The 13873-nt window shown below is 37.4% G+C and overlaps 1 protein-coding gene across 2 annotated transcripts in view; it reads right to left on the minus strand.

Annotated features, from left to right (window-relative positions):
• Window positions 1–13873, minus strand: part of GK5 (glycerol kinase 5) — a 66238-nt gene that overhangs the window by 42374 nt on the left and 9991 nt on the right. For both annotated transcript variants that reach the window (XM_023215337.1, XM_023215338.1), the window contains exons 2-4: window positions 13232–13325; window positions 11144–11219; window positions 3762–3855 (exon numbers count right to left, since the gene is read on the minus strand). In XM_023215337.1, coding sequence (XP_023071105.1) covers window positions 3762–3855; window positions 11144–11219; window positions 13232–13325 — 264 coding nt within the window. The remainder of the gene's footprint in view (window positions 1–3761; window positions 3856–11143; window positions 11220–13231; window positions 13326–13873) is intronic.

Below are 13873 nucleotides of genomic sequence, written 5' to 3' on the forward strand. Positions count from 1 at the left end.
AAAAAAAAAAAAAAAAAAAAAAAAAAAAGAGGCATCCTGATTTCAGAGATGTTAAAATATAACTTATACATTGCTGGTGGGAAAGTAAATGGTATAGTCACTCTTCAAAATAGTTTGGCAGTTTCTTACGAAAGAAAACCTGTATTACCATATGACCTTGAGATTTTTATCCCAGAGAAATGAAAAATTACATTCACAGAAAATTCTATACAAAGAACATTCATAAAAGCTTTATTTGTAATAGCCAAAAACTAGAATCAGCACAGAAGTCCTTCAACAAGTGAATGGTTAAATAAACTGTGATACAGCTGTACTATTGAATACAACTCAGCAATAGCAAGGAACAAACTACTGATACAGGCAACAACTTGAATGAATCTCCAGGGAATTATACTAAGTGAAAAAAGCAAATCCCAAAAGGTTATATATTTAAAAGTATAATCCTATGTCTATAACATTTTTCAAATTAGAACTTTTTAAAAATGGAGGACAGATTAGTGGTTGCCAGGAGCTAGGAATGAGAGAGGGTAGGGAGGGGTATAGGAGAGTGGTGGATATAGTTACAAAAGAACAACACAAGAGATCATTGTAGTGATGGAACTGTTCAGATAGGAACAGATGAACCTATAGATAGGAAAAAATTGTATAGAATTTACCCACATACACACACACACACACATACAGAGGAATATATAGTAAAACTGGGGAAATCCTAATAAAATATATGAATTGTATTAATGTCAGTGTCCTGGTTGTGGTGTTATGCTATAGTTTTTCAAAATGTTACCATTGGGAGAAAGCACAAAGAGTCTAAGGGATCTTTGTACGGTTTCTTACAACTGCATGTGAGTCTATAATTATTTCTAATTAATTTTCAGTTTAAAAAATGTATATCTCAGAATCTTTGAAATTTAGTAAGTACAATGAAGGAAACAAAGGGCAACATAAGAGATTGAGGGCAAGGGGGTTCCTTTAAGTAGGGTGGCAGGGAAGGGTTCCCAGATGTGCCACATGAGCTGGACCCTAAAGGATGAGAAAGATCCAGCCATGATGGCAGAGAGACCCCGTGTATGTACAATGGCCTTAAGGTAAGAAAGGGCTTGAGTGCTATAAGAACGAAACAGGCTGGCAAAGATGGAGTTGCTAATCTTTAGCAACTTCAGGAAGAAAGAGGTCTAGGAAGTGGTCAGAACTGCAGAAAGAGCCAAACCTTGGTAAGGAGTTGGGCTTTTATGCTAACAGCAAAGAAGAAAGCCTTAGCAATCATTAGGCAAGAATAAGAAAAACAGTAAGAGGAAGACCAGGCATCTGGGGAGACTGGAGGAAAGCAACAGTGGCAAGAGACTGCAAACACACCTCAATTACTTCACCATTTTGCTTCGGACTAGCCTTGGCCAAACTAATGACATTGCTGCCCGTTCTGGCAAAAACACTAAACATTTCCAAGGGCCACAGTCAAACCATTAGCAACTGGAAAGGGATGACTGCAAAGTGGGGCTCCTTCACTGCCAGGACAGGCTCTAGAATTATGTGTGCTACACTGTGAGAGCCTGTGTTTGTGTAAATTTTTTTGCTAAGAGAACCAAAACTTTCATCTGTGCATGTTCAATATCAAGTAGACAAAAGTGCTTTAAATGCTCAGTTTTGTGCTTGAGGTCACAGTTCTGCATTATGATTTGAATCTGAGGCTAGGCATGGTGGTTCAGACCTGTAATTACAGCACTTTAGGGGGCTGAGGCGGGCGGATCACGTGAGGCCAGGAGTTCAAGACCAGCCTGACCAATATGATGAAACCCTGTCTCTACTAAAAACACAAAAATTAGCCAGGCATGGTGGCGTGCGCCTCTAATCTCAGCTACCCAGGAGGTTGAGGAAGGAGAACTGCTTAAACTTGGGAGGTGGAGGTTGCAGTGGGCTGAGATTGCACCACTGCACTCCAGCCTGTGTGACAGAGGGAGACTCTGTCTCAAAACAAACAAACAAAAAAGATCTGAAATATGAGATAGATTATGGAAGTAAATGTTTTAAAATCACAATTTTTCTTTTCAAATCGCAATATTTTTTCAAAGTAATAAGTGTTAAACACCTCAATGACTAACTTAAAGAATGTCTGATGAACTATTAAAACTAAAATTATACATTAAGATATAAAATTATAGATTATAAATTACATAATTTGAAATTATACAATTGAGGGTTCATGACATTTCCTTATAACCACTTTTAACTCCCTTAATTACTGTGTCCTTCTTGTTAACAGCATCTCTCTCACAAGTTACTGCAGCAAGGTACATTTTTCTATATTCAACTATCAAAAAGGATAATCAATTCAGGTGAGATTCTGGCAAAATTGTTTCACTCATGCATTGCTGTTACATTCTATAATATATTCATATTTGTTTTCACATTAAATTAATATCATCAAATACTTATCAAGTAAAACTGATGCTCTAGACACCCCCCTGGGCTCCATCTGGTACCAGTACACTAGCAGAGAAGGCATTTAACTGTGAGGCATTAGAAGTATTAAAATAATTAATATGGGCCAAGCGTGGTGGCTCACGCCTGTAATCCCAGCACTTTGGGAGTCCAAGGCGGGTGGATCATCAGGTCAGAAGATCGAGACCATCCTGACTAATACAGTGAAACCCCGTCTCTATTAAAAATACAAAAAATTAGCTGGGCATGGTGGCACATGCCTGTAGTCCCAGCTACTTGGGAGGCTGAGGCAGGAGAATCACGTGAACCCAGGAGGCAGAGGTTGCAGTGAGCCGAGATCACGCCACTGCACTCCAGCCTGGGCGACAGAGCAAGACTCCATCTAAAAATAAAAATAAAAATAAAATAAAATAAAATAATTAATATGGAATATTGATTATGACATAAAATATTGTAGGTCTGACACCATTTTAAGGAGCTGGAAAACTGTGTTTACCCTTTGATTCGGTAATCTCACATTCAGGAGTGAGGGCAAATTTGAGACAAATAACAGAAGAACAGATGATTTCATGATGTTGCTATTGTCACTGTCACCATCATCATTGTCATTTACTAATGCCTACATGTATCAGGCATAATTTGGTGTTATTGACTTTGAGCCAGGATCTCACTGTGTCACCCAAACAGAGTGCCCTGGAGTGCAGTGGCAATCACTGCAGCCTCGAACTCCTGGGCTCAAACAATCCTCTCACTGCAGCCTACCAAGTAGCAGGGACTACAGGTCCATACCACCATGTTCAGCTAATTTTGCATTATTTGTAGAGATGAGGTCTTAGCATATTGCCCAAGCTGGTCTTGAACTTCTGGCCTCAAGCAATCCCCCTGCCTCAGCCTTCCAAAGTGTTGAGATTACAGGTGTAAGCCATCACACCTCTAATGATAACAGCTTGTAATAGTCTGCTAGTTATCTATAATATCTCAATATCCATCCTGAGCTTTTATAAAAGATGAAATTTGGGCACTTCATTCATCTAGTCTGTATCTTTTCCATTTCTCAAGAACAGAAACACAAATTCTCACTAACATGTGAAACTCTGGTCCACCACAAACCTCCTTAGAACTTCCTAAGGTACAAGTATAGAAGTCTACTACATACACCTTTGATTGACTATTATTAAACTTCACTGGGATGGGGAGTGTGTGCATATGTCTTCTTAATGTCCTAAAACAAAATAGGTAGGAAATAATACAATTAAGTCTACAATTAAGGGACATTTACAGAAAAACAAAATAATATCCAAATCACAGAAGAAATAGATTACCTTCATTAGAAGAGAATTATTCCAAGACTTTACAAGTTCAACAGCTCTTAAGTCTTGCCAACTTATAAAGTTGTGAAAATGATTTCCTGTTTTCCTAGAAAGAATAAAACAGTATTTTGAGACCCAGTATAAATCAGAGACTATGTTAAAGATGTGCCATAAGAGAAAACAAAATTAGAGGCCATACTGTAATTGCAAAGTATAATTTAGTTAGATGTGCCTTTCTGAATGATTTCTTCTGGATTTTATAAGTTGAACCAACACTGCACAATTATGTGACATATAGTATGAAATGTATATACTTCGAAAACCAAAACTAAGGAAAAGGCCTTTGAAGACCTGCTCTTTAAAGACACTTTAAAGGCAAATTTTTAAAAAGCCAATGCTATTCCCCTTTATTGCACTTATCCTGATACACATAATCCAATAAAAACCTCTGACCTGTGGAAGAGCTGAAATATTGCCTGAGCCTAGTTCTACACCAGTTAACTTTAGGATTGGCTTAGCCATTGGCAACCTAACATGCTTACCAAAATCTCTCCAATAAATAGAAATTCAACAAAACTTGGGTCGATACTACAATAAAAGTACAGAGCTAAGAAATACAGAAGTAAAAAAAAAAAAAAAATCATTTTTCCTTTGAGGCTCCTGCAAATCAACCACTGGCATCTACTAATCAACATCCAAGTCAAGCTTGCTTTCTACCCCAACTCCAGGCCTCCCTCTGTGTGACTTGAACCATGTGCAATTACTAAGACTCATTCTCTACTCTACTTAAGCATTCCACACCCATGGTTATATCCTCACCTTTACATGTTCTACCACTGAAAGTCTAATGTTCCAATATTAGTCAGCACGTAGGAATAAAAGTTTTCAGTTTTCTCAATCTTACTCCTTAAACACCTGGCCTTCCAACTCACTGCAACCTTTAATCCCTCAAACATTCCCTTTTCTTCCGACCAACCACTTCTAACTTTGGTTACTTTCCCAGATCCCATGGTCTATTACTTTAACTAACAGCTTGCCATTGCACTCTCTAATACTTAACTTAAAAAAAAAAAATTGTGGCCGGGCGCGGTGGCTCAAGCCTGTAATCCCAGCACTTTGGGAGGCCGAGATGCGTGGATCACGAGGTCAGGAGATCGAGACCATCCTGGCTAACACGGTGAAACCCCGTCTCTACTAAAAAATGTAAAAAACTAGCCGGGAGAGGTGGTGGGCGCCTGTAGTCCCAGCTACTTGGGAGGCTGAGGCAGGAGAATGGCGTGAACCTGGGAGGCGGAGCTTGCAGTGAGCTGAGATCCGGCCACTGCACTCCAGCCTGGGTGACAGCGAGACTCCGTCTCAAAAAAAAAAAAAAAAATTGTGGCAAAATATACATAATATGAGATTTACCATTTTACCTATTTTATGTGTACAATTCAGTGGCAGTAAGTACATTCACAACATTGTGCAACCATCACCACTGTTTCTAAAACTCTCATCACCCCAAAGAGAAGCTCTGTAACAATTAGGAAATCATTCCTCATTCCTTCCTCACCCCATCCCTTATAGCCCCTATTCTATTTTCAGTCTCTCTACATTTGCCTATTCCAGGTAGATCATATATAAGTAGAATTATACAATATTTCTTCTTTTATATTTGGCTTACTTCACTTAGTGCAATGTTTTCTAGATTGGTCCATGTTGTAGCATGTATCAGAACTTTATTCCATTTTATGGCTGAACAATATTTCACTGTATTTATATACTACATATTGTTTATGACTTCATCTGTTGGTACACACTTGGGTTGTTTCTACCCTTTGGCTATTGTGATTACTGCTGCTTTAATATTGGTGTGAAGTATCTGTTTGAGTCTTTGTTTTTAATTTTTTTTTAGGTATATACCTAGGAGTGGAACTGCTGGGTCATATAGTAATTCTATGTTTAACTTTTTGAGGAACTGGCAAACTGTTTTCCACAGTCATTGCACAATTTTACATTTCTACCAACAATGTATGAAGGTTCCAATTTTTCCAAATCCTCACCAGCACTTATCTTCCTTTTTTAGAAATTATCACCATTCTAGTGGGTGTGAAGTGGTATCTCATTATGGTTTTAATTTGCAATTCCCTAATTACTAATGACATTGAGCATCTTTGTGTGTGCTTACTGACCATCTGTATATTACTCAAGTCCTTTGTCCATTTATTAACTGCGTTGTTGTTTTCTTGTTGTTGAATTGTAGGAATTATTTACATATTCTAGATATTAATCCCTTACTAGGGATTAGGGATTAATATGTTACATGCTTCGAGGTTACAGTTTGCAAATATTTTCTCCCATTCCATGAGTTGTCTTTTCACTCTGTTGATAGGGTCCTGTGTTTTACCTTTATTAATGGAAATTGCAACATTTACCTAGATCATGAGCATGTTACTTCTCTTCCCTTTAGAAATCCAAATGGTCACCATTATCAAGAGTACAAATCAGAGGAGTGATTTCCTATTGTTTTAGTCCTCCATCTTGGATGAAATTACAAACCAAACCTACCAAGACACACACCTTCCATGTTACATGCTGCAGGTGGTTTTCTGAAGTCTAACTGCACATTAGATATCAATGACTAAAGTTTTTCAGACATATTTTTAAAATGCAAATTGCACATTACATCAAATTAATTTTAACATAGCTTACTTATTATTTATAATTAAATTTAGGGTAATTTTCCTACGTTGGAGAGTTCTAATAGTTAAGAAAACTGAAAAATTAATCATCATAAACAGATGAAAAAATAAATGTCCTTTGATATATAAAGTCCAATTTATCTATTTTTTATTTCGTTAACTGTGCTTTCGATGTCATTTAAGGAATCACTGCCAAATCCAAAGTCATGATGATGATTTTCTCCTGTTTTCTTCTAAGAGTTTTTAGTTTAGAGTTAAAGCTTTTACATTTAGGTCTTTGATGCATTTTGGGGTTCATTTTTGTAAATAGTATTAGGTAAGGGTCCAATTTAATTCTTATGCATGTGAATGTTCAGTTTTCCCAGCACCATTTGTTGAAAAAACTATTCTTTTTCCACTTGCTGGTTTTAGCACTTTTGTCAAAGATCAGATTGTGTTTGATAAAGATAAAATCTACTGATATATAATTCTTCAGACCCATTCTACAATAATACATACTTACACACTTAAATCTGATGTTCAATCACTGGTTTCAGCAAATCTTTATAAGGCAATTTGTACCAGGAGTTGGATACACAGCTATGAACAGACACACATAGCACTTTTGCTCTTATGACTGTACTTTCTAGCAGGGAATTTAAACAAACAATCAAATACTCAGTTGCTCACTTACAGCCGGAATACGCCCTATAAAGGATAAATAAAGGTGCCATGAGAGTATTCAACAGATGGCCCCTGTGTGGTGGTCAGGGAAGGCTTGAGAAATGACAATGGATCTTAGCTCTGAAGGATGAGAAGGAATCAGAAGAATGAACATTCCCAACAAAATGTGCTATATGTTCAAAGGTCCTAGAGCAAGATGAAGCATGTCTTAGAAGAACTGAAAGGCTAGTGTGACTGAAGAACAATGAGGGGGAGACAGAAAATCACAAGATGAAAGTGGCCTCATTAATTTATAACATGGAACCAGACAATCTAGAATACTGATTTTCAAGTAACAGCATATATTCTAATACTCACTCAGCAATGACTTGGGTTTATCTCTATCAACAATACAAGGAAAAATGAAGGAAAAGTGTAAATGACAATATTGTAAATTAATTGTCTTAAACCCTTCTAACACTTTACACCATTCTGTGGCTCTTAATATATTTTATGTCATAAGTAGTTGGTATGACTCATTAATGTAAGTATCAAATACTACAATAAAAATCTATTTTGTGCAATGGGAATATAGAGTAATTTGTGTACCTACCTAATGAGATTGTAAATTACGGCTGGTATTCTTATTCATCTGTATATGCAGTGCAGCCCCCAGCACGGTGCATTACTCCCTGTGAGCCCTCAAACAGTTAAGAGTGACTCCCGGTTCCCGTGACTCACAGTTTTTGTTGCTAATTGGCACACACCCTGATCTGAAGTTAGCTGGCAGAAATCTCCCTCAACAGACACAGTGACTAAAGAAACAAAACAGCTGGCAATTTTTTTTTTTAGAACAAAAGGAATTTAAAAGAACCAAAATGGAAGCGATATCAGTTAGAGTTATTTTAGAAAGCAGGCTAAACACACCACTTTTGGAATATATTGGAAAAAAAGCTTAACCTGAAGAACATGAAGAAAGTTCAAAGACTGAAAAAAGTTATAAGTTTCCTGGTCCCTAAAGGGGGGATGGGGGAGAGACAAGGAGAAAAACAGAAACAAAGTTCAAAGTTTTAGACCTCCTGACAGCAACTGTGAGGAAAATAATGTTTCTACGGCCATGAGGACAGAAATGCACCATAGATGCAGGAGGAAAAAAACAACAAGCTGGGAGGAGGAGCTGCTGGCCAGGATTGGAACGAACAATAGGTTTTTCCACAGCGTCTAGTCTGTCTCCCCTTTTCTCTCACAAATGAACAAGAAGTGCTTCTGGCTGGCCCTGCGTTGTGCCCATCTGTGTTGTGTCCCCGCTGTTTGCTAGGGCTCTTGTGGAATCTGTCAGCATCATACACCACATTGGCTCCCCGGGGCCCAATGAGCAGAATAGGCTCCATTATTTTAACGTAAAAGAAGCACAAAGCCTTTCAGTTATTTTTCAAAAAATATTCACTATTGCAGTTTCCACAAGCAAAGAATGTTACCAAAACTCATGAAAGAATACAAACATTTCAAAAAAGGAAAAAGGACAGCCAAGATAAAAAAACTCACAGTGAATTGTTTTAGGCAGAAGACATATCCTTCTAAAACAACACCACCACCAGTAAGGAAAGTGAACTGTCTTGAAATCTAACTTTTCCATACCTTCTAACAGTGATGTATAGTCCTAGCATCAGACAAAAACTTTGCTTCCTAATATTCTGACCTTCCTGTCATAAGTGATATGGTAGCCAGGTCCTGATGAAAGCAATCACTGGGGCCAATGGCCAAGTAAATGTGACACATCCAATCAGTTCTTTCCCTGAGAACACTCTTCCCTCCACTTTCATCCATCCACTTCCCAGATTAGCGTCGGTCCTGCTTTGCTGGCTTTTTCTTCCCTGACTCACTTTAAATTTGGTGGGGGGAACCCACAGTCCAAATCCTTAGCTTGCTTTTCTTTTCTTCACATAATCTCTACCAGAGAACACATTATTTTTTGAGACTTCATCTACACCAATGGTTCCAAACTGGGGGTGTCCCCAGGGGACATTTAGCAATGTTTTGAGACATTTGTGGTTGGTACAAATGGTGGTGAGCTGGGTTGGGGTGCTACTGACATCTAGTGGGTAGAGGCCAGGGATGCTGCTAAACATCTGCAACACCACAGGACAGTCCCCACCACAATGAATTATTTAGCTCAAAATGTCAACAGTGTCACTAAGATTAGATACCTTATGTGTACAGGTAAGTTGAATTCATTCATCCCTTCATCTGCCAATATACTACTATTTAAGATTTATTTAAGATTTGCCATAACCAAGGACAGTGCCGGGGGGTGGAGTAGGCACAGAAGAACTGTAGATGTAGGCATCAATCTGAGATGCATTATGCCGTGAAAAAAAAGAGTACTGGGCCGAGCATGGTGGGTCACGCCTGTAATCCCAGCGCTTTGGGACACCAAGGCAGGCAGATCACTTGAGGCTCAGAGTTCAAGAGCAGCCTAGGCAACGTGGTGAGACTCCATTTCTATAAAAATTTTAAAACTTAGCCAGCCATAGTGTGGTACACACCTATAGTCCTAGCTACTTGGGAGGCTGACGTGGGAGGATCCCTTGATCCCAGGAGTTCGAAGCTGCAGTGAGCTATGATCATGCCACTGTACTCCAGCCTGGGTAGCAAAGTGAAGACCTCGTCCCCCAAAAATGAAAATAAAAAGAAACTATCTGATGGAGATGTGCTATGCCTCAGCCCAAATTAAACCAATGTTCTAGTCACCTCTGAGATATCTCCACCTTTACATGTCCAAAACCAAACATTTTATCATTTCTCCTTCTACCTACTCTACTACCCAACCCATTCCTCCTTATATTCTCTGATTTCTATCAAACGGCCCAAACATCAGGGCCAGGAGTATTGGTAAATTCAAATTTCTTCTTCTTGCCTAATACTGAATTAGAAGCCAAGTCCTTGTGAATTCACCCTGATTATATTTTTCAGATTCATCTTTTCTCCCTCTGCTCACTTTTCTTTCCCACTGCCTAAACTCAAGATGTCCTTTGGAGCCTAATGCTTTAACAAAGACACATTTTACAGTGGTGTGTGTGGGTACGTGGTGGGGGTGTTTAGAAGGAGGGAATGTGGGTGTGTGTTTAAACCAAGAAACACAGATATACATGCTAGCTGGGGGAGGTGGCTGAGGTGGGAGAATTGCTTGACCCCAGGAATTGGAGACCAGCTTGGCAATATGGTGAAACCCTGTCTCTACAAAAAAACAAAAAAATTAGCTAGGCATAGTGGAGTGCACTTGTAGTCCCAGCTACTCGGGAGGCTAAGTAAGGCAAGAGGATCACCTGAGCCTGGGAAGTTGAGGCTGTAGTGAGCTGTAATCATGCCACTACACTCCAGCCTGGGGGACAGAATAAGACTCTGTCTTAGGAAAAAATAAAAAGAAAGAAACATGTCGAAGGCAATATGGGGATAGTATAAAGAACACATGCTTCTGAGTCAAAAAGACAATTTAGAATCTTGGCTCTATTTGCTCACTGAGCAACCTTGAACAACTTATTTCTCTGTAAAAACAGGTATGATGTCTAAACTATAAGTTTGTTGTAAGGATAATGGAACTTGGGACTGTCACAGGTGTTTACTATATAGTAGCTATTATGATATTATAACAGTGTTTAGTGTATATATGTCTCATATGCCATAGACAAATATTAAATTTAGGGTAGACTGAAAATATAAACCATAAGCACAGTACTATGTTTCTGAAATTTGTGAGCTTCCTCTGACTCTTTAGGTATAAGTTAATGTTTTAGATCTTCAATCTAGGCTTGTTTGAAAGCTAACTTACCCGAAAGAAAGAAATGGATAATTTTAATGACAGTAAATCTTTTTGTGGTTATTATTTTATATAAGTCAAGCTCAAATGACATGCAGTGAGCATATAAGCCAGAAAGCAGGCCTATTTCATCCCTCTTAACCAAACAAAACTATTCTCAATTCACAAAGTTAAAACTCCCCAGAGATTTCATAACGATGTACTCACTGTGGCATGAACCCAGCAGTAGGGTGCTTATCACGAAATGTACTTACTTGTTCCATGTAATAAAAGTTCCTCTCTGTGTTGAAATGCCAAGACCAACAATTTGATTCATCTGTATTCCTGCAGCTAAAAATAAAGATGGATAAAACACATGTTTTAAAGCCAGTGATATTTTTCTTTACAATATTACAATATGGAAAAAAAAATCCAATGTAATCTTTAAGAAAAATACCTGGGTTTAGCATTCTAACAAAACAACTGGAATTAATAAATAAAGCATTACTAAGATGATTCTGCAGAATTTTTTTTTTACTTGAAGAAAACAAAGGTTGTTTCTTGTTTTTTGTTTTACTGTTTTTTGTTTTGAGACAAAGTGTCACTCTGTTACCTAGGCTGGAGTGCAGTGGTGCAATCTTGGCTCACTGCAACCTCTGCCTCCTGGGTTCAAGCAATTCTCATGCCTCAGCCTCCCAAGTAGCTGGGATTACAGGCGTGCACCACCACGCCTGGCTAATTTTTTGTATTTTTAGTGGAGATGGGGTTTCACCACGTTGGCCAGCCTGGTCTCAAACTCCTGACCCTGGGTGATCCACCTACCTTGGCCTCTCAAAGTGCTGGGATTACAGGTGTGAGCCACTGTGCCTGGCCTTAAAGATTGTTTCTTAATAATAAACTAGCTTTTTTTGTTTTAGGTGTTGGGGAAAAAACAAATACTATGCAAAGTATGTCAGATTTATTTTTTCTTGGTAATAATAAGATTGGATCTTAATGTAAGCAATGGTCAATCACAATAGAAGCTGGTTAATGACAATAAAGGAAAACTCTCAAGGAAAGTAGTATAATTACTGAAGCTGAGACCTTATTTTCAACAAAACTGATGCCAGGATGCAAATAAAAATATTGACTTTTTGGTCCAAATTTCTTAAAATATAGCAACTTGAGTATTTTTGGTGATATTCTTTAAAAATCTATTTATCCCACTGGGAAAATCTGGGACAACTCCAATTTGAGCACTGAGGAAAACACATCAACCCCCATATAGTATTCTAAAGTTATTCAACCTGAATCTAACTGGGAGAAAACAATCAGACAACCTCAAAACGAGAAACACTCTACTAAACTGGCTTGTACTTTTGAAAACTGTCATAAGAATGTGCTCTAGATGAAAGAAGCCTAAGCTGACTGACAGCTAAATGCAGTGCCTCCTCTTTGGCTGGGTTCTAGATTGAAAAAATAAGTTTTCTTGTTTTTTGTTTTCACTAAGACAAGAGAGAATATTGAAGACAGAGTATTAGAAAACAATACTGTGTTAATGTTATACTTCCTGAGTGTGGTAATTACATTGTGGTTATAGGAGAAAATACTCCTTTCCTATGGTTCAGAAAGAAAAAAGTTTGCAGAAAATGGTAAACATTACCAAATATGTTTGAATCTACAAGAAAGATATACAAGAGTTTACGATACTATTCTTGCAACTTTTGTATAGACTTTGAAATATTTCAAACCAAAAAGATGAGAAGAAGCAATTCAGCCAGAAAAATGAAGTAAAAGATCTTTTAGAATTTACATTTGCAAGTAATCTTTGCCATGTTCTCAAGCAAGGTTGCCATTTCAATGTTTTGAGATGTTTTCAATGTTTAAGAATGTTTCTAACATTCTTAAAGAACTAAGACTTAGACGATAGCTTTGGCCAGTAGAGCACTTTATGTCAAGTGACCAGAAAAAAACAAAAACTTATTTTACAATAAAAATAACTCAGTTGTAAACTCATGAGAGTAGAAACTACACACTGTAACTTTTGTTTATTATCCTCTAGTATTTTGTGCCTAACAGGAAATCAGAACAGCACTAGCTATAACCTGGAATGAGGAAATGGTGAGCATTTACATTACAACTGAAAAGAGACAAACCAGAGGACACAGTAGATGTTACTTTTCCCTGACAAAGGAGCTCACTGTGAATTACAAATTTCCCTTGAAAAATACTGGGAAACTAATCCCCATAAAATACTACATATATATATATATACACACACACATACATATATAAATTAGGAACACCACAACTACAGAAGCCTGAGGAAAACTCTTATTACAAAAAAAAAAAAAGATTATTGTTATTTTTATAAATTCAATTACCTTTGACTGCTTCTTTTATTACGGCAACAAATTTAATCCAAAGAACATCAGGATCAATTTCTACCCAGCCAATTTGAGGATAAAGATTTTCTACCTATTGAGGAAAAGAAGATTTAGTAAAAACAGCATTAGATCAAGTCAATAGTATGGGTATTTGACTCTCAAAACTACTGGTTAAAATAATTAATAGGATTTTATTATCTAATTAATTTTTATTAAAATTGAAAAAAACACATATATGAAATAACAAAGGACTATATGCCAACATCAAAATAGCAGTAACTCATGAGTTCACAGAAGATTTTAGCTTTGTTTATCTCTACTTTTATTTTCTAAGTTTTCTACAAGGTATGTTTTTAAAATAAGAAAAAATGCTTTTAAAAACTAAAAATAAATTTTTAGAAAAGTGAATTCCAGTTCAGACCATGATAGAGTAAGCACACTCCACCCTGTCTCTTCCACTAAATACAAATATAACACGTGGACAGAATCCATGGAGCAGCTATTGTGGACTCTTAAAAAGTGTATTGCAGCAGGTGGACTGCAGGAAGTAGATAAGAATTCAGGTACCATGCAACTGGTGGTGAGTTTCCCATTTTTCTTCTGAAATCCCCTGGCTTAGACTCAAGACATCCTGAAAAC

This window comes from Piliocolobus tephrosceles, chromosome 2 (assembly GCF_002776525.5).
Source record: "Piliocolobus tephrosceles isolate RC106 chromosome 2, ASM277652v3, whole genome shotgun sequence".
Classification (NCBI taxonomy): Eukaryota; Metazoa; Chordata; class Mammalia; order Primates; family Cercopithecidae; genus Piliocolobus; species Piliocolobus tephrosceles.